General features: G+C 43.7%; 1 protein-coding gene and 1 long non-coding RNA gene across 2 annotated transcripts in view; one reads left to right on the forward strand and one right to left on the reverse strand.

Annotated features, from left to right (window-relative positions):
- Positions 1–493: 493 nt before the first annotated feature.
- On the reverse strand, positions 494–26,438 carry LOC310894691. The gene is made up of 3 exons (XR_014580094.1): positions 21,045–26,438; positions 11,419–11,589; positions 494–5,334 (listed from the first exon to the last, which is right to left on the reverse strand). It is a non-coding gene; the product is annotated as an uncharacterized lncRNA (long non-coding RNA).
- Positions 20,138–27,417, forward strand: part of ANKRD28 (ankyrin repeat domain 28) — a gene marked incomplete at its 3' end in the record, with an annotated part of 122,886 nt that continues 115,606 nt past the window's right edge. The window contains exon 1 of the mRNA XM_083825116.1: positions 20,138–20,271. Within this exon, the coding sequence (XP_083681242.1) occupies positions 20,245–20,271 (27 nt within the window). The 5' untranslated portion in view covers positions 20,138–20,244. The remainder of the gene's footprint in view (positions 20,272–27,417) is intronic.

Raw genomic sequence — 27,417 nt, forward strand, 5'->3', positions numbered from 1 at the left:
ACTATTAAACTACATCAGTTATTTAACTTGTTTCTAATTGGTTTAATTTTATAATTTGACTAGCGTAACGACATGTTATATAGGGCTACACATTGAGAAATAATGGAGGACAGCTCATTAAAGGTTTATAAAAAATGTTCTCTTAATATTATGTTAAGAAAAAAATAATAAGCCCTCTTTTTTTTTTTTTTTTTTTGGCATAAGCTAACCTCATGGTAACCCTTTAAACCACAGAAATGAAGCTACTGTGAATCATCTAGCCTCTAACCTTCAAAACATTAAAATAAAACAGATGCTTTCTACTAACTTGGCTCTTGATAATTAACAAATGTTTTTGAGTCAGGCCACTGTACAGTGTTTTTACTCAGAAACAACTTAATAAAATGATGGATGCAATGCTCCACTCCTCAGAGAACTTCCATCTATACGTATTGATGTATCCCATGAATAAAATGACTGATATTGGAACTAATGTTGTTGAAATAATTTCAGAAAGGCTTTCCAGCATCATGAACCACAGAACCACAGCAAACAGGACTAGAAGAGAGTCCAGGAGCTCATCTAGTCCATCCTTTTGCTTCATGGCAGAGCCAACCAGACCGATCCCACATCTGGCAGATGTCAAGGCCACTCTGATAGTAAGTGCACAGCCCCTCCAGGCCACCTAGTCCTGTCCTCAACTAGCCCTTACTGTTAAACCTTTTTTTCTCCTAATATCTTAGTCTTCCTTGCTGCATTTGAAGCCCTTTAGTTCTCATTCTCTCCACAGGAAATATTCTAATAAATAGTAGCTCATACCTCTTCTCTAACCATATGTATTTCAAGAGATATTGCATCCCCCCAACTCTTCTCCTTGCTTCACAAGATAACTCCAATTCTTTTAACCTGTGTTAGCAAAACACAGGGTTGGACAGCATGAACTGTTGCTCTCATCCTTTCTTTCTCCACCAGGTCCATGCCCTTCTTGCCCCGTGCTTGGAGCACTTAAGAGTAATGTGATTTTTCACAACTTCAGTACACTGCTAATTTCTATTCAACTTGTGATACATTTTAATTGGAAGTGGTACTTATTGCTTAGTTGGATTGCTATAATCTTCCAAGTGCTGAGCTGCCTAATTTCATGACAATTGGGAGGCATTTGGTAGCTACATATTTAGGGATCTTGGAAAGACTTCTTAGCACCTATTGGTAGTCAGGGCTGATGTCCAATGCTACTCTTTGAGAAGCTATATTGTTTTGGTTCTGCTCAGTGAGATGAAGGGACAAAGAACAGAAAGCCTTTTCTTATTCATTTCTTGTGCCTTGATGGAGTATCTGGCCCGTTGCTGCCATTTTTCCAGAACTCAGCAATACACAGTTCCTTACTCAGCAGATTCCAGAAAATTGCTAAAAAATTCATAACCCAGAAACATAAAAATATAAACAGTAGTTCTGGATGCTGTAGTATGTACGAAAATAATTGATGCCAATTCTAAATGCATAATGCTAATTATCATAACTAGATTTGTAGACGCTAAAATGAAATTTGTGTCTTCCTTTCAACATGGGAAAATGAAACAATGAGAGGCAAAAACATCTCACAGCAGAAAACAAACTCAGTGTTGAAATCGGTCAGTAGTGCTTTCAACAATCGCTTGCTTAATTATTTCTTGCTTTCCTTGTGTTGCTGCCAAGAACAAAGGTCATATTTAATGACTGCCTAAATCATTTGCAATATTTTTTAGACTTGCCCCGGAGGTAGCTGATGTAGATCCTTTTGTACTTGGTAGGAAAATCTCATATGGATTACCCTGTTAAAGAAATGTTTCCTTTATTTATCTTTCTAAACTTATTTGAATCCCTTCACATCTTTCAAAATACTTTTTTTTTTTTTTCTGTTTGCTGTCAGATGCAATAGTGACAGCTTTAACAAGGCAACACTGGTTGTTTCAAAATTATAGGGTGTTCAGGACACCCACGTCAGCTTTGAAGTAAATTAGAGGAGCCACGAGCATTTACCTCTGCCAAACACAGGAGAATATAAGTCACCACAGCATCATAGTAATGATGTACAACCTTAACCAAGAGTCAGAGAGAACAGCACAAAACTGAGGACCTAATTCTCCTCCTTCTTATCCCTGTAGTAGAAAAAGTCATGATTCCATTGATTGGACTTAGTGCTTTACTGTCACTATTCGTGAGAACTGAAATCAAAGACAGCCTCATTTTTCTAATGGCAGGACGCTCCTGGTGTTTGCATTCACTTCTCTTCTTGCTTCACTAAAGACAGCAGCTGGGCAGCAAGCAGTAGGAAAGTACGTTATAAAGAGCCACTTTGTGACGAGGTGGAAATAGAAGAAAGAACAGAAGAAAATGGAATATTAATTACATATATTGGAGACAATCTGGAACAGACCGCTTGCTGTCTGACATCAGGCCCAAAACTGAGGCACGTATGAAAAGTATGTCATCTGGAAGGCTGGCAGTGGAAAGTTTTAGGGCTCAAAATAACAAACTCCATTCCACTGGAGAGACCTAGGTCCAGTTGTGGAAATGGCCTTGTTCTTTCCACATTTTTTGAAACATCTCAGTAGGACACAAAATGATCACGCAGGTGATGCCTACACTAGCATTACACAGACATCAAATCAAGTCAGAGCTTCTGTTCTCTCCTCCCACAAACAGAAGTGTTTCTGCCCCACAGGATAAATTGTGAGTCCCACATTTTTCAATGCTTCTTGGAAAACTGACTCTTGAAAACACAGACCAGCTACTTTAACCCCCCCAGTTGATGAAAATATTGGCTTTGACATTCGTGTATAATGGTTAATTTTCCACACTACTAAAGTTTTACAGAACCACTGGGTCCTGTAACCACAGTGGATTTACTTATGACAGAATGTAAGTCTGCTATTGCTGTAATTTTAGTGCGTAGCATCACAGCATCATAGGGTAACCTAAGTGGCAAAGGACCTCAGGAGAGCTCCTGTCCAACCTTCTCCCAAAGCAGGGTCAGCTATGAGAGCACACCACGGTGCTCAGGACTTTATCCAGTAAGGTTCTGAAAACCTCCAAGGTTACTGCACAACCTTTACCTTTTGGGGCAGTGTCTTTGCAAGCTTAATTGCCCTCATGTTGTTTCCAGTTACCTAGTCAGGGCATCTTCTCTTTCAAGCCATGTCTGTTTTCTCTTGTTCCCTTGCCATGCACCACTATGAAGATGCTGTGAAGACGTTGTCTCTGTTTTCTCAAAAACCTCATTATAGGCACTGGAATTAAGAATGTGCAAAAGCAGGTGTAATTCCTAAATAGGCTACATTTTGTGAAAAGCAAGATCGGGCTCTTATATCTGTGTCTTTCCCATTTTTTCTCCTGTTCGCCAAGGCCCCGACTGCCATTATCTCCCTATCATTTCCCAGCACGCTGATTCAGCAGGGTCTATAAGCGCAGGTTTGATTGTAAGCATGTGTGTGTAGAGGACCACTCACTTCAGACAAACTTTCAGCAGTGTCAGACGTATAAGCATTCCCTTAGAGAAAGTGAGTGGCTAAAATGTCCTGTGATTTAATACACACCTTCTTCATTATTCTTGGCTTGGAGACGGATTTATCCGTAGAAAATTCTTTGGAATCTCTCTGTTACGAAAGCTGGAAACTAAACTTGTTTTTGTGTCTTGAATGAAAGCTGATACTCTGAAATCATTCCTTGGCCCAGAAGTACGTGCTGGTAACACATTAAACAAAGTGAGAACTAGTAACACTGAATCTATACCTAGGCGTGTGCTTTCAGACCTTGCAAGACAGAGGGAAAAGACAGCAGCTAAGTCATGCATATGCTCTGTGTTTCCGTGAGCAGAACCATAAGCCAGCAAACTGTTGCATGAACCTTTACTCTCATATTGAGATAGCCCATTGAAACAATATCCTGTAAGCTTGTGATTAGCTATCAACAGGTTGTCTCTTAAACGTCATCCTTGAAGAGTTATTTAAAAGGAAATAAATTTAGCAGAGAGTCAAGGAGTGCTTGGGGAAGTTTAGCTTATAACAATTTGCTGTCCTGCTGGGTCCAGAACCTCAATTGTTTTTAATACTGTGTGTAATGACACTGGTGGAAATCTCCCACATTTAATATCATGGAGACACAGTAAATGCTAAAAACCTCATAATTAGTCATGCATACCGACAATAAAAATATCCACAATTGGTGGGTATAAGCCAAAATTGGAAGACTGGCTTTCATTGCTTAGGGAACAGGCACGCTACCAGATCACGAGAATTAGGAAGAAACTGCTTCCCTGAGAGCAGTCTGCATTTGTTCATTATGTTTCTTGCCACTTCAAGGCAGCTACCTGAAGAAGAACTGAAAAGTCCTTCTCCAGCACTACTTGAGAACTGCCCAATGTATCTGTAATTCCCTAAAAGAATGACAAAAGATCCAAGTGAAAGAGGAAGGCACGGAGAGAGAGAGAATGTCAGTGCACATACTTGTGGTATTCCAACACTTCCTAATGCACACCCAAACCTCTATTGCAATCAAATAGCATGACTCCTCAATTCCAAATCCAATGCACTTGCTTACAGGGGGCTCTTCTCAGGTTTGCTATACTGTTTCTAGTAATGCCCAGCCTTCCAAGGAATGGCTTTCCCATTTCTCAGCTTTTCTCTTGGGTAGTGTCTTAGCAGTCTTCAGGTCCCCAGCCACAGCAGCACAAGGGGCACGATTTTGTCATGAAGAATTTGTAGTAACACGTGGTGGCAGTAGTGAGTAGCAAGGAAGGAACGACGAAACATACTCAAGCTTCAAATACCATACTGTATTGGCAAATTACATAAAATTGTTCAGTTTTCCATACACCTGTGTTCCTTCCTCCCATGTGTGTATTTCTACATTCTTTGTATGCATCTTTGCAACTCCAGGTATGATGTATGAGTGTTCCCTGAGGGTATTTTTTCCAATGTACGTATCTCATGATTTCTTACCAACAGTTCAGATTGCACATAGAAACTGCATGATCTTCAGAAGCATTTTAATGCTTCTCACCTGCTTGGTTGTTTGGAGGACGCCTCAAGCCCACGCACGCTTGTGCAACTTCTCGTACCACATCTGGTGCCGGTCCGGGGATGAGGAAGCGAAGCTGAAGCCTACAATGAAATGCAGAGGAAAGGGTCTACCTTGCTATGACGGGATGTCATGTCCTTGCTCCTCTTCTCCCAGACGAGGCATTTCCTTCCAATAACTCCCTCTCAGGCACTGACAGCTGTTTGCCTCCTTGCTCTCAAGTCAAAGGCAATGCCACCTGGGGTACGGAAGGCAGGTCTTTTTTCTAAGTAAATCCGTTTTGGGATTAGGATAGAGCTGTACGTAAGAGAGAAATAATAATACAGAACCAGTTAAGCAAATCATCAGTATGCTTAGTTTATTATTATAAAAATAAATGCTAGTTTTCTGAACCTTGTCAATGCTATGTGGTAATGTCAGTATTTGAAATCCTTATTTTGGGAAGTACTTTGTGTTTGGAGCATATGAGCAGCCTAATGACCGTGGCACATCTCTGGGCTCTGGCTCAAGAAAAGACACAGTAAACCTCAGGGCACCTAATAAGATTAATGCTTCCACCTCATTTTGACACTTGTGAGGTATGCAAGGCTGTACATGGCAAAGATTTAGGAACTGCTTCGTGAACAGCTCTACAGCCTGCAGAGTGGGGCAGAGCTGGTGTCTGTGGGACTGTCAGCTCAGGGACCATCCCCACTAGAGGCTGCTTTTGCTCTTGAACCAGTGCCCTGTGAAATCAGGGAGGAATATCAGCATGGATTTACAGGCATGACGGAGAATGAAGTCTGCCCACAGGAAGGCTGCCAGCCGTTAACTACCATATTAATTCCAAGCATCCATCACATACCGTGGAATTAGTGTGGTTTGCAAGACTCCCCATCAAATGCAGCTGAGAAGATGGGAAAACATGACAACACGTTATTGTTTTTAAAACAAAACCAAAGATTAACACCTGTACACTGCTACTGGGTTTACAAAAATATTGTTGACTGCGGTTGTTGTGGTCTATAAATTGTGGACAAATACATTTGCAGCAATGGTGAGTGTGCAAGAGCTGAGGAAAGGCTGCTGAAACACTGCAACCCAGGAACTGTAGTGATGCTGGTAGCATTTAATGTGGAAAAAAATTGTGAAGGAGGACTTTCCACCCCTCCACATGCTGATGCAAGAAATAACGGTCGAATGATGTGAAGACTGCATTGGTCTTGAATTGCCATTTTCTCTTTTCCTGACCAATCAAAGGTGAAAACTTTTACTCCTGATGAATCCATATCCCTCTCTGTCTTCTCATGGCCTATATTAATCACTCACACCGCAACCTAAAGGTGTCCTTGGCAGGATTTTATAGTAGCCTTGCTAGTGTTGTTCACATAAGCTGTTTTGTTATCCTTGGCCCCTGATGTACTGCAGGGATGATTAGAACATTTCCAGGCCGTAAAGACATTTCTGAAGGGCTGATGTAGAAACTCTAAACTCTAAGCAAGCCCATGTGTGCATGGCATTTAGGCAAGAATTTATATCATCCATCTAATATGCAAATCTGAATTGAAATTATGAAATGAGGTAAAGCACTGAGGCCATATGCTACTACTCACTGTTGAAATTTAAGTCTTTAAGCTACTTGGCCTCCTGACTGGGGCGTTTATTTTGGAGCTATGCCTACAGAAAGATATGCAGCTTCTAGTCAAAGGGAATTGAAAAGGGGTACTTTGATCTGTAGCCACTGGAACCCCCGTCTTTTACCCGGGGTGAGGAGTTATCTTTGCCACAGAAGCCCCTGTGTGAGAGGACATGAGAGGAAAAGAGAAACCTCACATGACTGGTCCTGCCTGAGCTTAAAGCAATGCCTAGCCGAGGAAGAAATGCCATATTTCTTAACAAGATCTTCTCAGTCCCAAAGAGGAAATGAAGACAAGATATTAAAGACATGCCTTTGTTTTTCACAGGGGCATCCTGAACTTTTGCTAGCACGTTACGGTTTCCCAGTGCCGCATCAAGGCTAGAACAGCCAAAATCTAAAATGCAGCGGTTGCCTTGTGCTCAGGATGGAGCATTGCATTGGAAGGAAGCAAGCAGCAAGAAACAAGGAAGTCGTAGACACTGTCTGCATTAGCCTTGCATCTTCTGGAGATGCCACGAAAACTGGAAAAAATGAATATAGGAAAAAATTCCCAGATTTGCTTCAGTTACCTGTTGCTTCCTTTAGCAGGCTTAGATTTTGTGAACATCTGGCCTCACCTCCAGCATACAGTAAGTTTCAGGACAGCTTCTATGTGGTCGTGTGCTACACAAATTCAGTTGCTGAGTGGGACAATACTTTTACAGCACTGTTAGAAGATGGCTAGAAATGCAGTCCCACTGCAGCTTCATTAGCATAATTGGCATCCGCACTTATATGGATTCAGCATTACTGACGCTGTTTCAAAGGGACTGATTATGTGCTGTATCCCTCGGAGCAGTATTTCAGGCTGAGATCCCACTGGGATGTGGCAGACATGAAAAGAAGCCCTAAATTTTATAGTGCTGTGTTAGTATTTCTGCAAGAAAAGTGTAGTATCTAAAGTAAGGTTATCATGTACAGTCAATTACCAGCTTAATGGATTTACACTGTTCTTTTAGATTTTCCCTGATCACTTCTCTAGTATAGCTTCCCTTGATCATCTAATAAGTTTGTTCTTTTCCTAGAAACAGATCTTCAGCATTTTCTGTTTCTTGCATGTAAAATGTAGTCGCTTACTATGTGACCTTGAAAATCAGGCATAGTAGCACTTCACTAGCATTGAACTATATGGGTCTGTTAGCAGCAGCTTCCTTAGCTTTTTGTTTTACCTTTTGAAACAAATGCCCAAATGCTGACAAGCAGCCAGAAAGCAAAACCCAAGAGCTGGGTACGAAGTCGTATGCTTTGGTGTCCCCAGGTCTCAGATACAGACTAGATGAGCCAAATAGTTTCTGACAATGGCAACAGCGTCTGAGAGCCCTGTCTTGTACCTGGAGGTCACTGGAGTTTCAAGGATGTTCTAGCAACTCCCTCGTACTCCACCCAGCCTCTGCACTGCAACATAAACCTCGCAGGTCTCAATGCTTTTCTTTTCTTTTTGTTTTCTAATATGTACGTTATATGTGTTATGCAGACTTAACATTTTACACATTTCTGTATTATGCAACAAGAAATAGTGAAGTTATGAAAAAGTGTGTTTTTGCAAGCGTTGCAGCATGTGTACGTGCATCTAACCTGAGAGACCTGACAGCCGCCAAGCTCCCACACCCAGGTGGGGACACTGACTATGTACTGACAAAGACAAAAATTAACCAAGTGTTAGCTTTTGCTTCCAGTGGTAGAAACACAGGTGCACATTCTGGAGGGCCACCGTGACTTGGGAAGGGTCTCCAACATGAGGTCCCTGCCATTCAGGTTGCCCAGAATTGTAGGGATCTATCCCCAAGTTACAGGGTTTAGCAGTCACAGTATTATGCCTAGATTTGCCACTTGCATATTGCAAATTAAGGGAGATGTGATAGCAATGGAGAGCTAATGACCTTTCAGCTAGTCCTTTGTCCTTTGCTGTCCCCAGGTTAATTTATCCCTTCCCATACCTTCACCATGCAATTAAATCATTTGAATATATTCATGTTTTCAAATTAAGATTTTAAAAATTATTTTTTAAAGCCATACAACTGTAAAAGGGACATTGAGTGTAAATATAATCTAAGAAAAGATCACAGACCCTCTTAAACTGTCTTTGGGGCACCTAATGGAGGAAAAAAATGTTTTCTCGATTTACTTTATTAGACACCTGTGGGAGACAGCAAAAAAAGTGTCCCATATTTGTTTTCATACCTCACAGAGAGTAAGCTTTGGGGTACTGTAAAACACTGATTAATGTGAATATATATTTTGGGAGGATGATTAGACAAGATAAGAGTATACAAAAACATCAGTAGGTATGTCAGTGTGAGTGCACATGGAGTCCTTTCACTCTTCCTTAATCAAACTGATAAAAGAGATTTACATTTCTTTTTTATTTTTCTTTCCTTTTTTTTAGAAGAAAGGAAAGAAAATCTAAGCTTACATTACAAAAGGGATAGTGAGGATTTCCTTGTTTGCTCTCCAGAGTTTTCTTAACCCTGATGTTTTGAATCAATGAGTTGAACAGAAACAGAACAGCTCCAGATCAAAACCAAGGAACCAGATACATACGGAATTGGTGAGGTAATTAATACCACTTTCCTGTATGTTTCAAAGGAAATGTATTGTGTTCTGCACAACAGTGTTTGTTTTGACATGAACAACCATCAGCTGTCTCACAACTTTTTCACATGGTTTCAGTACGAAGAAAAATCACAAAGTTTCTGCCTACCAGATACATTAAAAAAGCACATTTTGCTAGGACCGAGGGGCTCTAGTTCAAGTCTAAGCACTAGGCAATGCACAGAGCAAGCGAGCGCCCGAAATGTTGCAGCCTCTTGTGCAGGATGTGCTCTCACACACATGCATCTTGGCAGCAGCCAGCGGAAGCAGTCCCACAACTCCCACCCCTCTCTCCCAACCCTGTCCTTAAATCTTACTAGAGGGGTTATTTCTGTGACGTGAACCAGCCGGCTCAGTGGATAGATCTGAGCTAAAGATCACTCAGGGAAAAAAGAAATATAAAAATATATATATTTATTTTTTAAGCCTGTCTCTCTGCATAGCAGAAGTGGGTGCAGTGGGGCAGAAGTGAGAGATGGCAGCCCTGGGGGGTTCAGCCCCACAGTGAGACTCCTCTGTGGAGGGACGGGAAAGAGTGAGAGAAGGGCTGCTATCCTTTTTATTTCCTTACCGCAGTTTTAGGCTTTATGATAAATTAGATATTGAATGCATACGTTGTTAGGCTCATATCTTCAAACAAGTGGACGAGGTTCTTTCATTTATATACCCATAAATGGAGATTTTCATGCAATTGAGATTTTCATGCAATCATGACAGGAGCAGGCACTTTTATGTGTGTGAGGTGTGCAGGAGACTGAAATGCTACAGCGATATCTTGTGTTTATCGAGCAGGCTCAAGAGCACTAAACTGGGTAATAAACCCTCACAGGAGAAGGCACAGAGTAAAGGAAATGCTCTCTAACAAGGGCCAAAGCCAGAATACGGTCTAAATCCACTTATACCCAATTTCACCCGAAGGGCATGTTCTCCTGTATGCAGTCCAGGGTTTTCCCTCCCTGGCAGAAGGTCCTTTTGAATACCAATTGTTTGAAATTCTGTTTAGGGACTTCCCAATTGTCATGCTTGTTATCTTGCAGATTTACATTCTGTCCTTCTCCTCGGCTTGCAAACACTCCTTATGCATGATGCTGACTTCAGCCCACGCACTATTTGTGTGCTATTTGAAAGGCCCAGCCCACAGCAAGGAGCGAAGTGCTTGGCTGTGGTCCTTTCTTTGGAGACAGCACAGAAAAAAAATGGGTAAAATCCTGCTCCTTTTAATTCAAAATTCCTCTTGACGGTCATGGGACCGGTAGCTCTTCCCACAACTCATAGAGATACAAATACTATACAGAAGCATGTGTTTAGAAAATATATCCAGCCTTAGCTTGGTAATTGGTCCATCTACATAGCACATCAACCTAGTGGGCCTACTTGTGTGTCAGGAGCATGAAACTGGAAGAAAACTTGGTCAGTGCCATCCAGGCTGTGCTCACGGGTGCCCACAGCCCGAGGCTGACGGCGCGTGCTCCTCACCAGCAGCCCTGCACAGCCACTCGGCCCCCAAGTGACAGGGACCTTGCCACTGAGGCCTACACCAGCAGCTGGAGGCATCTGGTGGAGGTGCCACATGGAGGCTGGGCAGGCCCTGCTCTGGGGACAGCCACGTCCGTCGGTCTCGGGAGACGCGTCTGCTCCCCCACCCTGCAGATCTGATTTCCCTAACCCTCTGAATTTCAAACCTTTCTGTCAACTAGCAAAAGTTCCTCCTGACTGTGTGCACCTCCTCTGTGCTTTACAGTCGATCAGACTATGTCCCTATGTATTATTTACTGTGCTGTTGCAGCGGTCTGACAGAGTTGGAAAATTGGCTAGCAGGATTCAGTCCCAGCACCGCATAGCTCACGGTCCAAGAGCAATCACAAGGTTGATTGTATAGGGAAAAAGCTGCAGCTCAGCACTCGCAGACCTGCCAATATATACATGCAGACCTATATCCTGGATTTAGATATGCAGCTTTTCACAACTGTAACTGAAGTGCCAACTTTCTTCTTCCCCCCCCTGCTGTATGTCCTCACATAGCTCAGCCTCATGCTGGCCTGTCAGAAAGCCTCAGGGGAATGAATACAGCCTTCACAGCCAAAATCACTTTGCCTTGCAAAGTTTTGCTTTTTCCATAATTATACATGTACCTGTTAACAACAGGCTAAGCAGCCATGGCCCCTTTTGGATCGGAAGTGTCCAAGTCCGTACAGAGTGCGTTGCTGTTCCCATGCTGGGAGGGTGGTGGCACGTTGTACTCAGCTCTGAAGATGTCAATGTTTCTACCAGATGTCAGGTGAAGGGGTTTGGGCTGGGTTTTTCTGTGGGGAGGAGCGAAGATATTAGCCAGTAAAATGACTTTTGAGCTAGATTTTATTTGGATTTGAAGTCTGCCTGTGCTGAGGAGCCCGCTGAAAACTAATCCTCAGACAGCCCCCATCAGTTAGCACACCTACAAGCAGCACTTGGTACTGGCTCAGTCTCTGCAGCCTGTGCTGCTGCCTCCTGACACACGCATGCAATGGTGTGATCGCTGGGTCCAAAACTGCCTTTTTCCTCTGTGCCTGTACAGGTACTGGTACCGATATGGGTTCTCTTCTGCAGGAAGTGTTTCTTCGCTACTTACAAGAAGATACAAAAGAAACTCCTGGAAGCAAATCTTAGGTGTAGCACTGACGCGTATAATAACACTAAAATGAAAATTTCCACATAGACCCACATGGTTCTAAATAACAACAATAAGGAAATGCATATATTTATACAGGTACATATATGCATATATTTATACAGGTACAACATATAGTTACATGTGGGTGGGTGTGTCTGAGCCATATTTCAAATGAGAAGAAGATGCTGCTTAGCATTGCATCCATGGCATGGCTTATGGCCACTCTCTTCCAAGGTTCCTATTTTGCAGGATGTTCAACATCTAACTAGATGTTATAATACAAAGTGTTTTAAATTCCCCTGTATGACTGCATCACATAATTCTTGAAAATCTATTAAATTTATTTCAGAACATTTTATAGACCTGGAAAACCTGAAGTGTGTATCCAGTGTGCATACAGCATTTTCAATACATGTTCATGGTCTGCTTCACTTACTAATGTGCCTGTGTGCGTATGCAAACTTTTTCTCTAAATCAACATGGTATCGCACAGACCAGTAGCCTGTATATAACCATTACCAAATATGTTACATGGAACTTTTCCAGTATTTTAATTTAATTATGCTATTTTGGTGTATATACAAATCTAAATTTAGCAAAATCACCTCATGGCAATGTAGAACTCCACAGTCAGTACTTTAGGGAATATCTCGTGTTAATGTCTTCAGTAAAAGAGCTTTAATTACATTCATCTCAGTCCTAGCTGATCTGGAGGTTATTCTCTCCAATTTTCCAAGGGAAGTATGATACCTTGCTATTAAAAAAATGCTACAAACTAAATGAAGCATTGGACCAGAAATACGTGTTGGTCTAAATGCAATCATAAGCAACTGTATAACGTGTTGCACTGCACAGTACAAAACAGATCATGCTTTTAGGTTGCAAAAAGTTCCTAAATTCTTCACAAAATGTACAATATGAGCTTTTATCCGTAGAGTTGCCCTAGCTTCATTAAAAGTCTTCAGGTTCTCATTTCTCTTGTTAACAGGCACACAGTTAATACACAATTTGTTTTTATAGTGTAAACTCTCTGAGGTAGCAAATGCCTTTTTGTACATCATATGGTGCCATTCCCAGAAAGAGCAAGTGGAAAACATCTTCATTTTCTGTGCCTGTTTCATGGACAGTCTTAACCCAGTCTTTCTTCCCAGTTTGAGCAAATACAGGCCATGCAGCATGCTCTGTCTACAAGGTAAGAGACTCAGACTCTGGCAGGCAAAGAGGTAGAACGTGCTCAGCAGTAAGGATCCTCACTAGAAAGCACGCTGCCTGCAGCCTGCTCTCATTCAGGGCTCAGTCTTTGCTCCTACTAAAAGGAAACAAACACTTATTCCAGTGCTGTAGTGGCAGACCAAGCTATCAAAGAGCTGAAATGCCTTTCTGATTTCATTTGTCGAGGCATATGTTCCAGGGAGGGGTGGGGAGAGGCAAGTTATCAAATCATAATTAATAATAAAATTCTAGGTGCTTTAATGCATTCTCTCTGTGCATGTCAACTGTCAGGTCCAAAGCAGCACTAGAATCAGTACAAATGAAAGTCTTCAGACTAAAATAACTACATATTAGCCTGGCTCTGCAACTGCTGCAACTGACAGGAGTACTAAGCTTTACCTGTATGGCTCCATTTCTTTTTAATATTTTATACAAATGGAAATCCTTTAGAATGAGAATGAAGACAACATCATGAAAACAGGAATAGGGCTGTCTATTAAGATGCAAAGATAAATGCAAACTGTTTGCTTCATTGTCTCTTCTTTGAGTTACAAATTTTTTGCTGTCATGAAAAACCTTTTCATCTTCCCTGAAATTCATGACTATGGCACTCAGTTGACAAATATATTCATCACAGTAGTGTATTTCCCAGAGACTCCTGTCTTCTGCCTGAAGCACTTTATTCCTTTAGATGATAAAAGTATTTATCTGAGAAGAGTTTACATACATATCTGCGTGGCTGTAGGCTCGCAGACACCATCAAAGTATTCAAAAAATCGTACTTCAAGAAAAAATAAATGTTAAAGACAGATATTCTCTATGATAGAATCCTTATTCCACAATGGATGTATAGTGACTGTTCTTCCACTACATTCAGACAATGGAAAGCTCTCTGCTGTAACAATTAAGGGGCCTGTATATGTATTTTATGAACTCAGAAGTTCTACTTACGGTTCTCAATATGTGTCAATGCAGCTGCATTACTACATTCATATGTGTAATAGCCATTTACATGAAATGGTAACATACAATAAATAATTAGTAGGTGAGAATCCGTGTGTCTAGCTGTTGCACTTTTGTTCATATTTTGATATTTGCAGCCTTGAGGGGAATGAGAGTTGAGAAAGTTGACTACTGCAGCAACTACGATATTGGTAAAAGAAGCTGCTCTCGTCTTCACCCTCCTTTACCACAGGGGACACTGTCCCCACTTTCATGGCATCTACTACTGCAGTACTGATTGTCAAAGGGGAATATGTGAAAGCAGAACACCAAACCCTCCTCCTTTCTGACTGCTCACCTTGTATTTTATGTATACAGTAGCTCATGTTCAGAGTGCTCATTTCAGCTGGAGTTCTGGCTATTTGAAAAATTGCCTTTTCCTTCACTCTTCGTACTTCCCTCCCACTGGTGACCACTTAAGTGCTTTAGAGCCAAACACACAAACTATGCACTGGAATCATTTTGCCCACAATTGAAACCAAACCACTCTGAAAGCAAAAACACAGGATATAGTCAATAATGCATCTATAGTGTCAGGAGATGAAATTTATGTATGCAGAAATTTTCTTCTCTAAATTAGCACCTGGCTGGGATATTAGCATTACATCAGCTATCATCAAAACAAGGGGTTCAGATGTTCAGGAATTTCTTGTTCGGAAGTCAGAACCTCTATTTTGCTTCTTACATGAAAATCAGTACTTCCAAGAGAGTTCCTTTTAATACTTCACTAGAGCACTGGTAAAGTGCATCTTTGACAAAATATCCCTGTGCAGCAGGGCGCTTGCAGCTTCCCATCAAGATTTCTACGGTGCACAAGCTTTTGTCTAGCCAGGATGACTGTCCAAAACTCACTCCACTGGGTGCCTCACTTTGGGTGTTACTCCTCAAAGAACTGGCCAAGCCTGAAAAAATAATTTGCAAGATCACAGCCCACTGGAATTTCCAGTTTGCCATTACTGGCCATTCTGAGGTACACTGACATGGCAAAAGGACATTTCGAGTTATTTATTTAAATATTTTAAAAATGTATTTTGTCTGTTTTTAGTATTTTATCTCTCCTCCCCTCCCCTCCCCTCCCCTCCCCTCCCCTCCCCTCCCCTCCCCTCCCCTCCCCTCCCCTCTCCTCTCCTCTCCTCTCCTCTCCTCTCCTCTCCTCTCCTCTCCTCTCCTCTCCTCTCCTCTCCTCTCCTCTCCTCTCCTCTTTCTCCTAGCACTAATTCAAGCTAAGTCAATATGAGAGTGTATAGAGCGCTGATATTCAGAGTGTTTGAAGGAGTAATCTCAGAACATGACAAGTACTAGGAAATATGTTACTGATTTTTTTTTATGTTTTTTTTAATCTCCATGTCTCAATTAAGTTTAAAGGTACAATTCATTTCTTTACTTGTTATTTGATTCATTCTGGCTTCACAACTAATCAGAATTAGTCTTTTCTAATCACATTCCTAATGGGGTACAAAGTCTTTTCATTATTGTCTGGACAGTTTTGAGACTTTCTGTACAAAGAAATCTTAGGGAGATCTGGGATAAAATCCACCTCTGTGTAAAAGTTAGACCCAGGCCTAGGGTCCTTTACACCCTTCTATTGGCCTTTAAAGTCCCTTTATCCTGTTGAAGAAGATAAACTTAATTTTATGGGGGAAAAAAAAAAAGTTGCCTACTATTTAAACAAGAAGAAATGTAAAGTAAACAAGATTTGTAGTATGCAAGTTCAAGCCAAATATCTACCCCTGTAAAAGCCAGCTGTATCCCTTTGTTGATCCTGTTCTTTACTAGTAAGAGTAACTTGACAGAATATGGGCACACCAAGCCTGTCCTTCAAACAGCCCATGTTTTTCCCATAAAACATGCAGGTGACGATACAATTTCTTGCCACTGTAGCTTCTCTCTCTATATTCTTTATGTTCTGTTTTCTCTCATTTTTATTTGAATTTTCCTTAGAACAGGTGACTGATAGGAGCTTACAGCTGCCGTTTGCTGATCGTGCCAAGGACACTCGTGTCTGTCCTGCCCTCCTCTGGATATTAAACACATTCTCTGAGTAAGAGAGGCACCCCAGTTCCCTCTCTTCCTGTCCCTGTACCCACTTGAGGTGAAATTGGTCGAATGAGCATCCATAAGCATAATGGAGCTTTAGCAACGCCAATCAATGATATTTGATTGATGGTGCCGTTATGATATTCAATATCTTTCCATTACAATCTGTAGCTATGAACAGCCAATGCTTCAAAATGTAGTCTCTGGGAACAGAATTACAAAACCTTGACTGGTTTAGATTTTGATGGACAAAATGTGTAAGAGCGTGTGTAAAACCCCTCACGATGATGTTCTTTGTATATTGTTATAAAACGAGTTTGGTTTCCATCGGAAGACTAGCGCCCTAGTAATGCTGATTCATAAAGATAATGCATCCCTGCATAGGAAGTTATGAGATTGTATTGATTTCAGACACATTGTAATATGTGCAAAAAATAAAATCAGCCCTGCTGTGATTTAGGAGCATGGGACAGCAGTTGGAGGAGGGTAGTGACAATCAGGACTCCTGGCTTCTATTCCTAGCCATGGCACTGACTCACTCACTCCATGACCTTGTGAAAGTCTGTTGACCTCTGTGCCTGTTTACCCATGCAGAAGAATGAAAAAATAATAAATACCAACTTCGCTGGGGCTGAAACCCTTGGTTGAAAAGAGCTGTGTATACAGGCATTGTTGACAAACTAAATAAATCATGAATGAGTGTCGGATGAGTTACAAAACATCTCCTGTATGAGGTCTCTTCAATTCAGTCCCATTATGTATTTCAGTGCAGCACATATGGTCCTATCTTTAAAACACTGGGTAGTGTTACACACCGTGGGATAAGTTACAGCATGGAGATTTAACATTAACATTAATGGGAGCCGTGCAGTTGAAGCCTATTGCACTCTGCTGAAAGTGTGCCCTCAGGAGTGCTGCATTGCTAATAATTTACAAACCTTCTGATTTAAAAGGTGTTGCAGGAATTTCCAACTTCTGCGGATTTGGATTCTGAACACTGTCAGAAATGTCATGGCTTTCAGCATGTCTGTATGTCAATACTAACAGACTTCTGTGAAACACTCCGCTCATGTTCCTAGGGGACACCTGTGCAGTTACTTACCCTGTGACATGTGAAACCAGGGCATTTACACATAATGTAGGTGAAGTTACCCTGAAATAAATGAACAAGAAGTGCTCAGTTCCTTACAGCAGCGTTGCATTTAACTCCTTAGTTTTTATTTATATTATTTCTATCGCTCTTAAGTGAAATACCGTATTTTGTGGCACACTAGCAGATCAGATAATATCGCTAGTGATAGCATCACATTATGCATTTTTGTTCAAGCTGTAACAACACTTTGGACTGTTTTACACAGAATAAGAATAGGACAATAATTCACATTGTGACCTGTGAAAAAAAAAAAGTATTCACATGCAGCTGACTGATATCAGGAAAATCACACTTGGAAAACCCCCACTTTTGTGTGATTCACCTTTATGTATATAAGCGACCTCAATAGCCACCGTGCTTGTCCTGAAACAGGCAAGTATCTCCAGGATCTGTATTGCAACTTCCATGTTTTACCACTTAATTTTTTTCATACTGTATTATCTTATTACTCACAGAAAGCAGCAATGATCTGGGGTCAGAGTTCAGTTTGCTCCTGACATGTTTAAGTACATGATAAAACCAGCAGGCCAGCTCCCCAGCTATAGCCCAGGCAACATAAAGGTGCACCTCCCGCTGCTGAAACAGTGCCTTGGCTCTAAGCTGCAGGAGGTCCTGGCAATCACAAGCGCCACATTTGTATGCACAATGACTTGCCTATGTGTAGAAATTACCAGGTGAACTGAAAGTAGTTTTTTTAATTTTTATTTTTTTATTTATTTTTTCCTGAACAAGTCCATAAACTGATAAGCTTCACAGGAGGAAGTGGAACTTTATCAGCTCCCAGACATTCTTTTCTCTTTGAAAAGCAGCACAGTCAAACGTGGGGACAGGCAAAGGCAATGTTTTCTGATGTCATTTTCTCCTTCATTGACTGTACTGATAAAATTATCTCTAATTTCCACAGCCACCAGTGTCTTTACCATGTTGTCATCCCAACCATTTTACATAGTGTCAAAATCTACGTGTTTCATAGTTGTACACAGTATGCTTTTATTCAAAAACAATCAAAAAATTGCCCAAGTACTAAAATAGAGGGCTATTTAGAAACAACTAAAACATTTACTTATTCTAATCAGCATTTCTAGACATATCTAGATGTCAACAAATTCGATTTAGAAAGTGTGACAATTTTTTTTTGTTTGGTTGGTTTTTTGTTTGTTTGTTTGTTTGTTACCTTTGCCTGGTGAAATAGGACTGCAATCTTAACCGGTTAAAATCAAATGACATAAACAAGCACACCCCATCAGGCTACTCGTACTCAAAGATAAAGGAAGATCTGTCTTTGCTAGCACCTACAGAAAACCCTTCTGTTCTTCCAACATTGCCAGTTATCAAGAGAATATGTTCACATTCCAGACTCCTACTGGAATCAACAGCAAGAGCATGGGTGAGGGCAAAAATACACACACAAGTGTTCACACAGAATACACATGGCTGCTTTATTAAACTTTCTTTCTTTCTTCTTAAGGTAATACTAAAGTCTTCAAGTAGATTTCACTACACGTGAAATGCTCAGAAGTTGTGGTTCTATAATTCTGAAGCTACAGGAAAGTCAAGAAACCACAAATATTCCCATCAGTGTTGTCTTTAGTAATGTGCAATTCCAAAAAACCCCTGTCTCTTCAGTCTGTTTTTCTTTGGGGGCGAGGAAGGAGAGGAAGAATCACATTTCAGGAGAAACCAACCCTTCCAAACCACAAGTTATCAGGCATGGCTGGCTGGCTGCAGTGTTATTTTCTGGGAGATCAGCACTTCTCCTTTCAGTGCCCCTTGTGCTGCTTTTCATTCTTTTCACAAGAGGTTTTACAAAGTCCTGCCTATGACAATGTTCTTTGTGTTTGATGTGCAGAGGCCTACCTGCAAGCCTGTAAATACTTCTCAAAGTAAAATACAAGAATTAAGCAGGTGACATCTTCACTGGTCCTCTGCAAATATATACAGATAAAATATAATGGAACAAAACTTCAGCATTGGTTTTCTTTTGTATTTTCTCATTTGTAATTAGCCACTGCAGCTCATCATTTTGGTCATTCGGCAGCGCCTCTCACTGAGCTGCCCAGGAACGGCCTCAAGTTGCGCCAGGGGAGGTTTAGGTTGGAAATGAGGAGACATTTCTTCTCAGAAAGAGCAGTCAGGCATTGGGACGGGTTGCCCAGGCAGCTGGTGGAGTCACCGTCCCTGGTGGTGTTCAAGGGAAGGTTGGACGTGGTGCTTAGGGACATGGTTTAGTGGGTGACATTGGTGGTAGGGGGGCAGTTGGACCAGATGATCTTGGAGGACCTCTCCAACCCTAATGCCTCTGTGACAGACTCTGACAGTTTCGCTGTTGCTTCCTTCCCTCCCTGCCCACAGGTACTGGGCCTGCTGCCAGCACCTTTCTGGGGACGTGAGGGGCACACAGTGCAGCCCCACACCTCCCCCGCGCCTCCCTTCGGGTCTGGGTGACCCCGGCTCGTAACGCGGCCCCAGGACCCGGAGACCCCGGCCCCGCCCCGCCCCAGCCTTCCCCCAAAATGGTGGGTGCGGGGCTGCGCCCCTCACGCCCCCAACCCACCCTCCACCTCACCACCCTCCCTCCCGCCTCTCCCTCCCCTCCAATCACCGCCAACCTTACTCCTCCCCGCCTCTTACTGCCCAATCAGCTCCACCCTTGGTGGCGCCGGCCGGGCCGGGGGCGGGCTCCTTTGAAGCCGGCGGGCGAGAGGAGCCGCGAGCTGGGGGGCGGGGCCTCCTTCCCCCCCTCCCTCCCCGCTGCTGGCGGGAGCCCGGCGGCGGCGGCGGCGGCAGCGGCGGGCGGGCGGGCGAGGAGGGGGCGGGGCCGCGCGGGGCGGGGCGGGGCGCGGAGCCGAGGCGGCTGCGGGCGGCGGCGGCGGCGATCGGTGCGGCGGCGGGGTCGCCATCGCCATGGTGTTCCTCAAGCTCCGCGAGCAGGTGGGTGCCCGCTGCCTCCCCTCCCTTCCCTCCCGGTTCCCCTCCCGGTGTGCGTGACAGGCGGGAGGCAGCATGGCTGCTGCCGCCGCCGCCGCCATGTGCTGCCGCTCCCCGGTACACACCCGGCTTTGTTCGCTGCGGGGTCACGGACGGGGCCGGGCAGCCCCCCCCCCCCCCCCCCCCCGCCCGGTACCCGCCCCCCCCCGGTACCCCTCGTGGCCGGGCACAAAGCGGGCAGGGCGCCCCCCGCAGCCCCGCTTCCCTGCCGGCCCGTCCCCACCCCCCTGAAAAAATGAATCCGTAGAAAAAACCACCGGAGGGAAACCGGCTGTGAACCGGGGACGCGGCCGCCGGGGGGGGGGGGGCGGACCTGGTGCTGCACCGGCGGGCGTCGGCTCCCCCGGTGGCCCCCTGGTGCTGCCCTCCCCGGGGGCCGCTGCTCGGCGGTGCCCGAGAGCCCCCTGCCCTGCCCTGCCCTGCCCTGCCCTGCCCTGCCCTGCCCCGTGGGGCTCTTGCAGCCCCCTGCAGGGTTTCTCTGGCCCTGGCGCCTCGTCTCCGAAAGGCGCGGGGTGTCCCCGAGCGGGGTGGCTCTGTAGGGTTTGGTGCTGGGGAAGGCTGGGTGCAGAAACCAGCGCCTGTTCGTCCCCCCCGGGAAACGAGCCCTTCTGCTCGCACCGGGAAATGCAGCTCTTCTGCGAGTAACCGTTGGGAAATAGCTAGCAAAACCCACGCCATCAGTGCGTTAACACAAAGCTACGTATCCCAGAACTTACCTGCTGGGAGGGATCCTGCTTTGGGGTGGCTCTGACATGCCGGGCTGCGTGGCACCGCTGGTCTGACTGTCACGCGTGCGAGGCTTTCGTCTTTCACCGTAACGCGCGCTTTAATCCAGAAGCACAAGGTGGACTTTTCAGCGGCTTCGGGGATCCCTGAGGGTGCACTGATACGTTGGGAACTGAAATATTCCTTCACTTAAAGGGCTGAGGGGAAAAAGAAGGGGAGGAGGAGAGTGCTGGTTTTGAAGAAGCATTTCTAGGGGGAGTGATTTTAGCAGCAGCCGGACTTCTGCTGGTAAGTGGCTGGAGTCAGTTACTACCAGCCAGATTCTGTTAAAAATGGCACGAGTTAACAGCAGGAATACTGGAGGAATGCTGCAGTGCTCCCCTGCAAGGGGTTTTGAAGGGGCTGTCAGGTTGTTGGTATTGTTGCTAATCTTCATCTTTGTACGGTGGGTAGAGATCTTCAATTTCAAGTACTGTTAAATACTGCTTGCTTTCTTAAGGATACCAAAAATCTTTGGGAATCATATTAACACAAAAGTTTTATGGAGAACTCCTTCAGGTCAGTGTTCTTGTGCACTGTGCTGCAAGACGTCTTGGCTACAAGATCAGGTGCTGCACTAAGGTTATAACACCCCCGGCTCATCAGGAAAACCAGCCCTGGGTACGATACGAAAGCAGAGGAGCTGATCTTCGGTGTTTGGTGAAGCACGCTTCTTGTTTACGTGGACCAAACACGCCACACCGATGCGTTTGTGTGGAGTAAAGGAAGTAGTCACGTGCGCTCGGAGCCCAGGCAGCGAGCCTTTGCTTCGGCGTTGGCTGCGTTTCACGGGGCAGTGCAAAGGCTGCCCAGGTGCTTGTGCGTTCCTGCCAGCCTGAAGCACGGGAGTGACTTGCTAATTTCCTTCTGTAGCAGATTGATATCTTCAACAAAGGGTCTGCTGCATTAAGTGTTGCATTTGTGTAATTCTCAAGACTTTTCTTCCCCCTCCCCAAATCAACATCAACCTATTGATGCCCTTTGATCAAGGAGGGCTCTGTATTGCTAATTTAAGCCTCAGGATTGTGCTGGGGAGAGGCAGACCTGGGACATGCAAGCAAGCAGCTTGATGTTTTCCTACCCTTAATATTGCAATGTGATGTAAAAGCAGTGCCTGAGAACTTGTGATGAGGTCAGAAATTCTGCTTTGAGGCTCATAGGGTGAAATCCCAGTTCCACTTGCAGTTGCTTTGATTGATGTAGCGCACTGATAAACAAAACTTTGATCCTACAGATGCTTCTTGTGTTCGTGAAACTCAAATATTTGGTTGTCTCTGGAGGCCAACTTGATAGATTTCACTTTCAGAATGGAGGTTTACCATGTGCTGAGAAGAGCAGGCCCTTCCTTGGGCTCAGCAAGCAGCCAGCAGGGACATGCTCAACAGATTTGTGTTACTGCCTGAGCTTTGCTGCTTTGCCATCCTGCAAGGCAGTAATATTTTGCTGACCTTTGAAATAATTTAGGGTGTATGCTTTCAGAAGGGATTGTTTGCTTTCAAATGATACTAGGTATTGAAAAAACTGCAAGCCGTAGTTGCAAAAATTGCACGCAGAGCTGAACTGAACTGCACAGAGCAAAGTTTGTGCCTGTAATGCTCAATAGCAAACTGTTTGACTCTGGGACGGAAAGTGCAATCATTACAAAAGTTAGAAGCTCCAGCTTGTTCTCATGGTTCTTGGTTTGCTGTGCAATGTCAGGAGTGTTTGATAACAGATGAAGTGAACCTGCAAATTCTGTTATTTCAGGTTAAGCCATTCAAGGTAGAGATGGAAAATACAGTAAGTGTACCTTACGATTAAGGTATTTCCTCTTCAGTTGGTTTGCCTTTGTACTATCTTCATAGGTTGCTGCTTGTGTACCAGGTTCTTCTAGATGAGAGGCTGCTTTAACTACCACAACACCAAACGAGGGGGAGGTAGGCTGTAAAAGGAAGTTCCAGCTCCGTCCCAAAAATCCGTGGTACTTTCCTGTAACAAACTGCCTTGAAAGCAGTGTTTGAGGTCAAGGTTCGCTGATGTTTTATCAGCGAGAGGCGGTAAAAAGAAAGAGAAGCAACTTGCTTTTGGGTCTTTATTAATGGCATGCCGTGATCTCCTGCACAGAAGCCTTCTCAGCTCTGCATTGCTGGCTCTGAAAGGTAACGTGCCTCATGGCTTTGGTCATTCAGTCGTAGTTTGTAGGAGTAGTAATGGTTTCCCAGCACAGGCAAATTTTTGCTTTAAAGAGTCTTAAGTTAGTCTCTCGATAAGGGGCGACAGTCCGGTTTTTCTTAACGGATAGGTGAAAGGTTCATTGCCTAATAACTGAGGGTTTCCTAGCTTTTCTGTTAATCATACCTGCGTATGCGCTTACAAATCGACTTTTAGGCTAGCATAAGCCTACATATCAGTATAGTTCTGCTGAAATACATGAAGCCCTGATCAAAACTGGCCGAATTTTGTCTTTAATTTTGCACCTATATATCTATTTGAGGCAAAGTTCTTTGGGTGCAGCATAGTTTGTAAAGCTTTATTTATTTATTTTTGTCTTGGAGTACATCGTAGTTTTAATTATGCATTTCCTGTTTTCTTGGATTGTAAGTATGTGATAGGAAGAAATGGCAGGGCTTGTGATAATGGGCTTTTGAAAGGAATTTCTGTGGGATTTTTCTATACGACTACTAGACTGTGCTTGAGGGGATGCATTTATTCCCATAGGTCAGATGCGAGCGGAAAGGACCGGAGTATGAACAACCACTGCGAGAGGATATTAGAGTGACCACTTATCTTGAAAGTCCTTGAGCAGTGCGAGTACTGACTTCTTTATTGCCCGTTTATATCCTTCTCTTAGCTCGGATGGACCTTATTCAACTGGCAGTCAAACAAATGTTTGCAGTGTCATAGTGAACGCTCTGAATGCCTCCGTGGTTGCTATTTTCATTGGTGCCAGCGTTAGGCTTCGTTCCCTTAGAGCTCCTGCCAAGGATACATGTCCCAAGCAGTTCCTTGTTACGCCGAGAGGAGGAATGGTTTCCTGCGGCGACGAAAAGGGGCTGCTGCTGGTCGGGGAGGGGGGGATGCGGTGGGAGTGGAGTCGCATGGGGTCGCTCTATAAGTGCTGTCCGGATGTAGATTAATGAGAGAGCTGTTTACATTTTTCTGTGCAAGTCTTAGGTCAGAGCGTTCTTTAAATAATTCCTGTTGGGGATCTCGCTGAAGGTGAGGACCATTCTGCACTTCTCAACGCTTCCTCGTAAATTCTTCCTAAAACTTGCCTCTAATCTCTGAGCTGGTTGTGGGATAACCAAGCCAGGAGGGTGCAGTACAGCCAGGCGTGAGGCGGGCGGGTAATTCTCTCCCTCCCAGGTTAAGAGCGCACGTGCACTGAAAAGATACGGTTCTTTACCTGGTGGAAAACTTGGAGTAACCCGAACTCGGATTATCTTGCTGTACAAAGTAATTACCAGCTCTCCTGTTAGGCTGTGCTGAGAGGGCCTGCATCGACGGTCTGTGCGTGTGGGGGATCAGATTCCTTGGTGATAACCGTGGAGCTTCTGACTTGCGAACAAGCAGTTCTTCTGAAGGAAGAAAACAAACTTTAAAAAAAAAAAAAAAAGAAGAAAAGAAAAAGGTTGTGGAGAGACAAAGCAAGCCTTGATGCTGCAGACCGATCCTTGTGGCAGATCCTGTTAACTCCGTGGCCTCCTGTGAGGGCATAAAGGGCCATTCATGTGGATTGCATCGAAGGCTTGTGGCCATTTCTTGGAGGCAAATATCAGGGGAGAAAATGAGGCAAATGTCCACTTGCCTGTGAAGAAGCAACTTTCTTGGCACTTGTGTAAAAGCTGATGCTTCCTCTTGGAAACGAGTATCTGTTGACACTGTGAACCAGCAATCTGTTGTCTCATGCGGATTGCTAGATTCCCAAATTTCTGTCCTCGTTTCCATTCACTGAAAGCAGTTGTGGAACAAGATGACTGAAATTAAATACCTTCAGTACTATACACTTGATATCTTCCACTTCATCTTCTGGCAGCTACTTTGTTTCTCAGCTGCTGTATACCTTTTATTTATTTTTTTCTGGTCAGCTGGGCCTTCCTGGGGTCAAACTAATATTTGATCGTTTGTTTTCTTGCTCCTGCCAACTTTTTATTTTGTTCTTACCTCTATTCCTATTTCTGGAAATTGAGTGGGAGACTTGTTGCCTTAGTTACAGTGCCTAACCATTTCAAAGTTATTTATAATGTTTGTGTTTAAGTAGCGTGTATCATAATACAAATCACAAAACTCTTCACATACTTCAATAAAAAAAAATAAACAAAGCAGTCCGTCACTAGGTGCTTACCATGTTGATTCTTGGGGGGGTTGTTTTCCTTCTTTGGGGGTGGAGGATAAATTTTAAGCTGGCATTTGGAGATATATTTGATATGAGGTGTCTAAGTGTTAGCTTTTGTGCAAATGAGGATGGAATCTTAGTACTTATGCTCCATAGCATCAGGGAATATTATTTATCTCCCCCATAATGGCACTAGCACGTTTTCCAAGCAGTGGGAATGTACCCGCATAGCCCTGCTCGTTCAGCTGTGATTGCTCAGGTGGTGATGAAATATAATGCAATGCAGAACTGACCCATTTCGGCACAAAGCCCACAGCTAACACAAGAGTGGTGAGACCGAGTGGTTGGGAGAGAAGGGAAGATGCAGTGGCTGTAGCCAGCTGGGCAGGTGTAGAGGGTTATCGAGGAAACCTCAGCAGTGATGGGCAAAATTGTTGGTCTGTGGCATCCCGGTAAATTGAGGAACCACTTGTTAGATGAAGTGGCTAATTACCGGTACGATAATGAGATGATCATTACTGTGGATTGGATATAATCTCTAGATTTTTCATTAATCATTTCTGCATCAGGTAGGCACAGCTACGGTCTGCTGGTACGTATGTGAATGGACTGAAGGACGGCATGCAAAGAGAACATTGTTTGTATGACTAGAGCCCATCAATTTAGGGCAGCCTCAGCAAGTAAATATTTTTTTTTTCTCTGAATTACTGAAACTATATTTGAACTTGAGAGTTGTAAAAGCAAAGGTCTGTGTATTTTTAAAACGGGTTTGCAGTAAAACAAACAGCAGCAACAATGCGAAACCTTTGCTTATGTTGGTAAACTTCAGAACTATGTGGGGGAAACAAGCTTTCCTACCACAGAGTAGGAAAATAATGCCCCTTACTTGTAACCTGACTCTTCTTAGGTAGGAGAGCGTGGTAGAGATTGAGGTTTTGTACCTATCTGTGCCTGTTTGCGTGGTGCAGTCCATTTCTGTGCCTTGAACTGTTGTGAAGCCATCCTAAATGTTCAATATTTCCTTACTTTGAAACAGTGAGCAGTCACTTAATGGTCTTCGTAATTCCAGCAGAAGAGAACTTGTAAGTCGTTCATCATCACTCTGCAGTCACGCTTGAGGTACACTTTTGTTTGCCGGAGGACCCCAGAACTTCACTTCCATTTGGTGCAGTGAAGAAAGCAAGGGTCCGTCTGTGGTTGTTTGGTTGTTTTGACTCTGGTGAAGCGAAGATAGAATGGCGCTTTATGGAATGAAGAAAAGGGGCCCTAGCAAGGATTCGACTTGGCGCAACAAAATGGGAATTAAACGGCAGTAGTCAGAGCACTGAAGCCAAAGCAGAACTTAGAGAACTTCTAGGAGCTGTGAAGAGCTCAGTGCTTTGTTTCAAGATTTTGTTGTGTGTCCTCTATGTACCAGTACCTCTAACGGGGAGGAAATTGATCCTTCCATTCAGGAGCCTGGTCACCCAGCGGTGGGCAGCCCAAGAGCCCAAGGATCTGCCTGGCTTGTAGCTGGAAGACCCATCTGAGTCTTAGTTGAAAAAAAGCACACTTTCAGGAAGTTCTGTAGTTATTCGTATTCTAGCATCTGTAACAAATTCACAGTGAAATGTTTTTAATCCATCACTGCAGACTCAGTTTTGTGTAATGTTGGGGTAATTGATACTCTAGTTTATCCTCTCCCATCTCTAGGTCACTGTTGTCTTCCATCCGTTGCTCTGGTTAGTAGGAGGGCAGGCCACGCAAACTCCATCTCTCTCCATCCTGAGCACTTGATGTTTCTGTCCTTCCTCTCATCTCTGTACGGTGTCCATTCCTTTTTCTCTACCTCTGTTAACACTGCGTTATCTCACCAGCGTCACCATGCAAAGTGTTACTGGTAGGAAGAAAAACAAAATGATAAAATTATTTTTCTGGCTACATTTTTACCTATTGTTTTGAATTAGCGGAGTCCCAAATCATGGTACAAGTATGCTTCAGAAATAGCGTATTAGTGCAATTTCCTACTT

This window comes from Anser anser (genome assembly GCF_964211835.1).
Source record: "Anser anser genome assembly, chromosome: 2".
NCBI classification, from domain to species: domain Eukaryota; kingdom Metazoa; phylum Chordata; class Aves; order Anseriformes; family Anatidae; genus Anser; species Anser anser.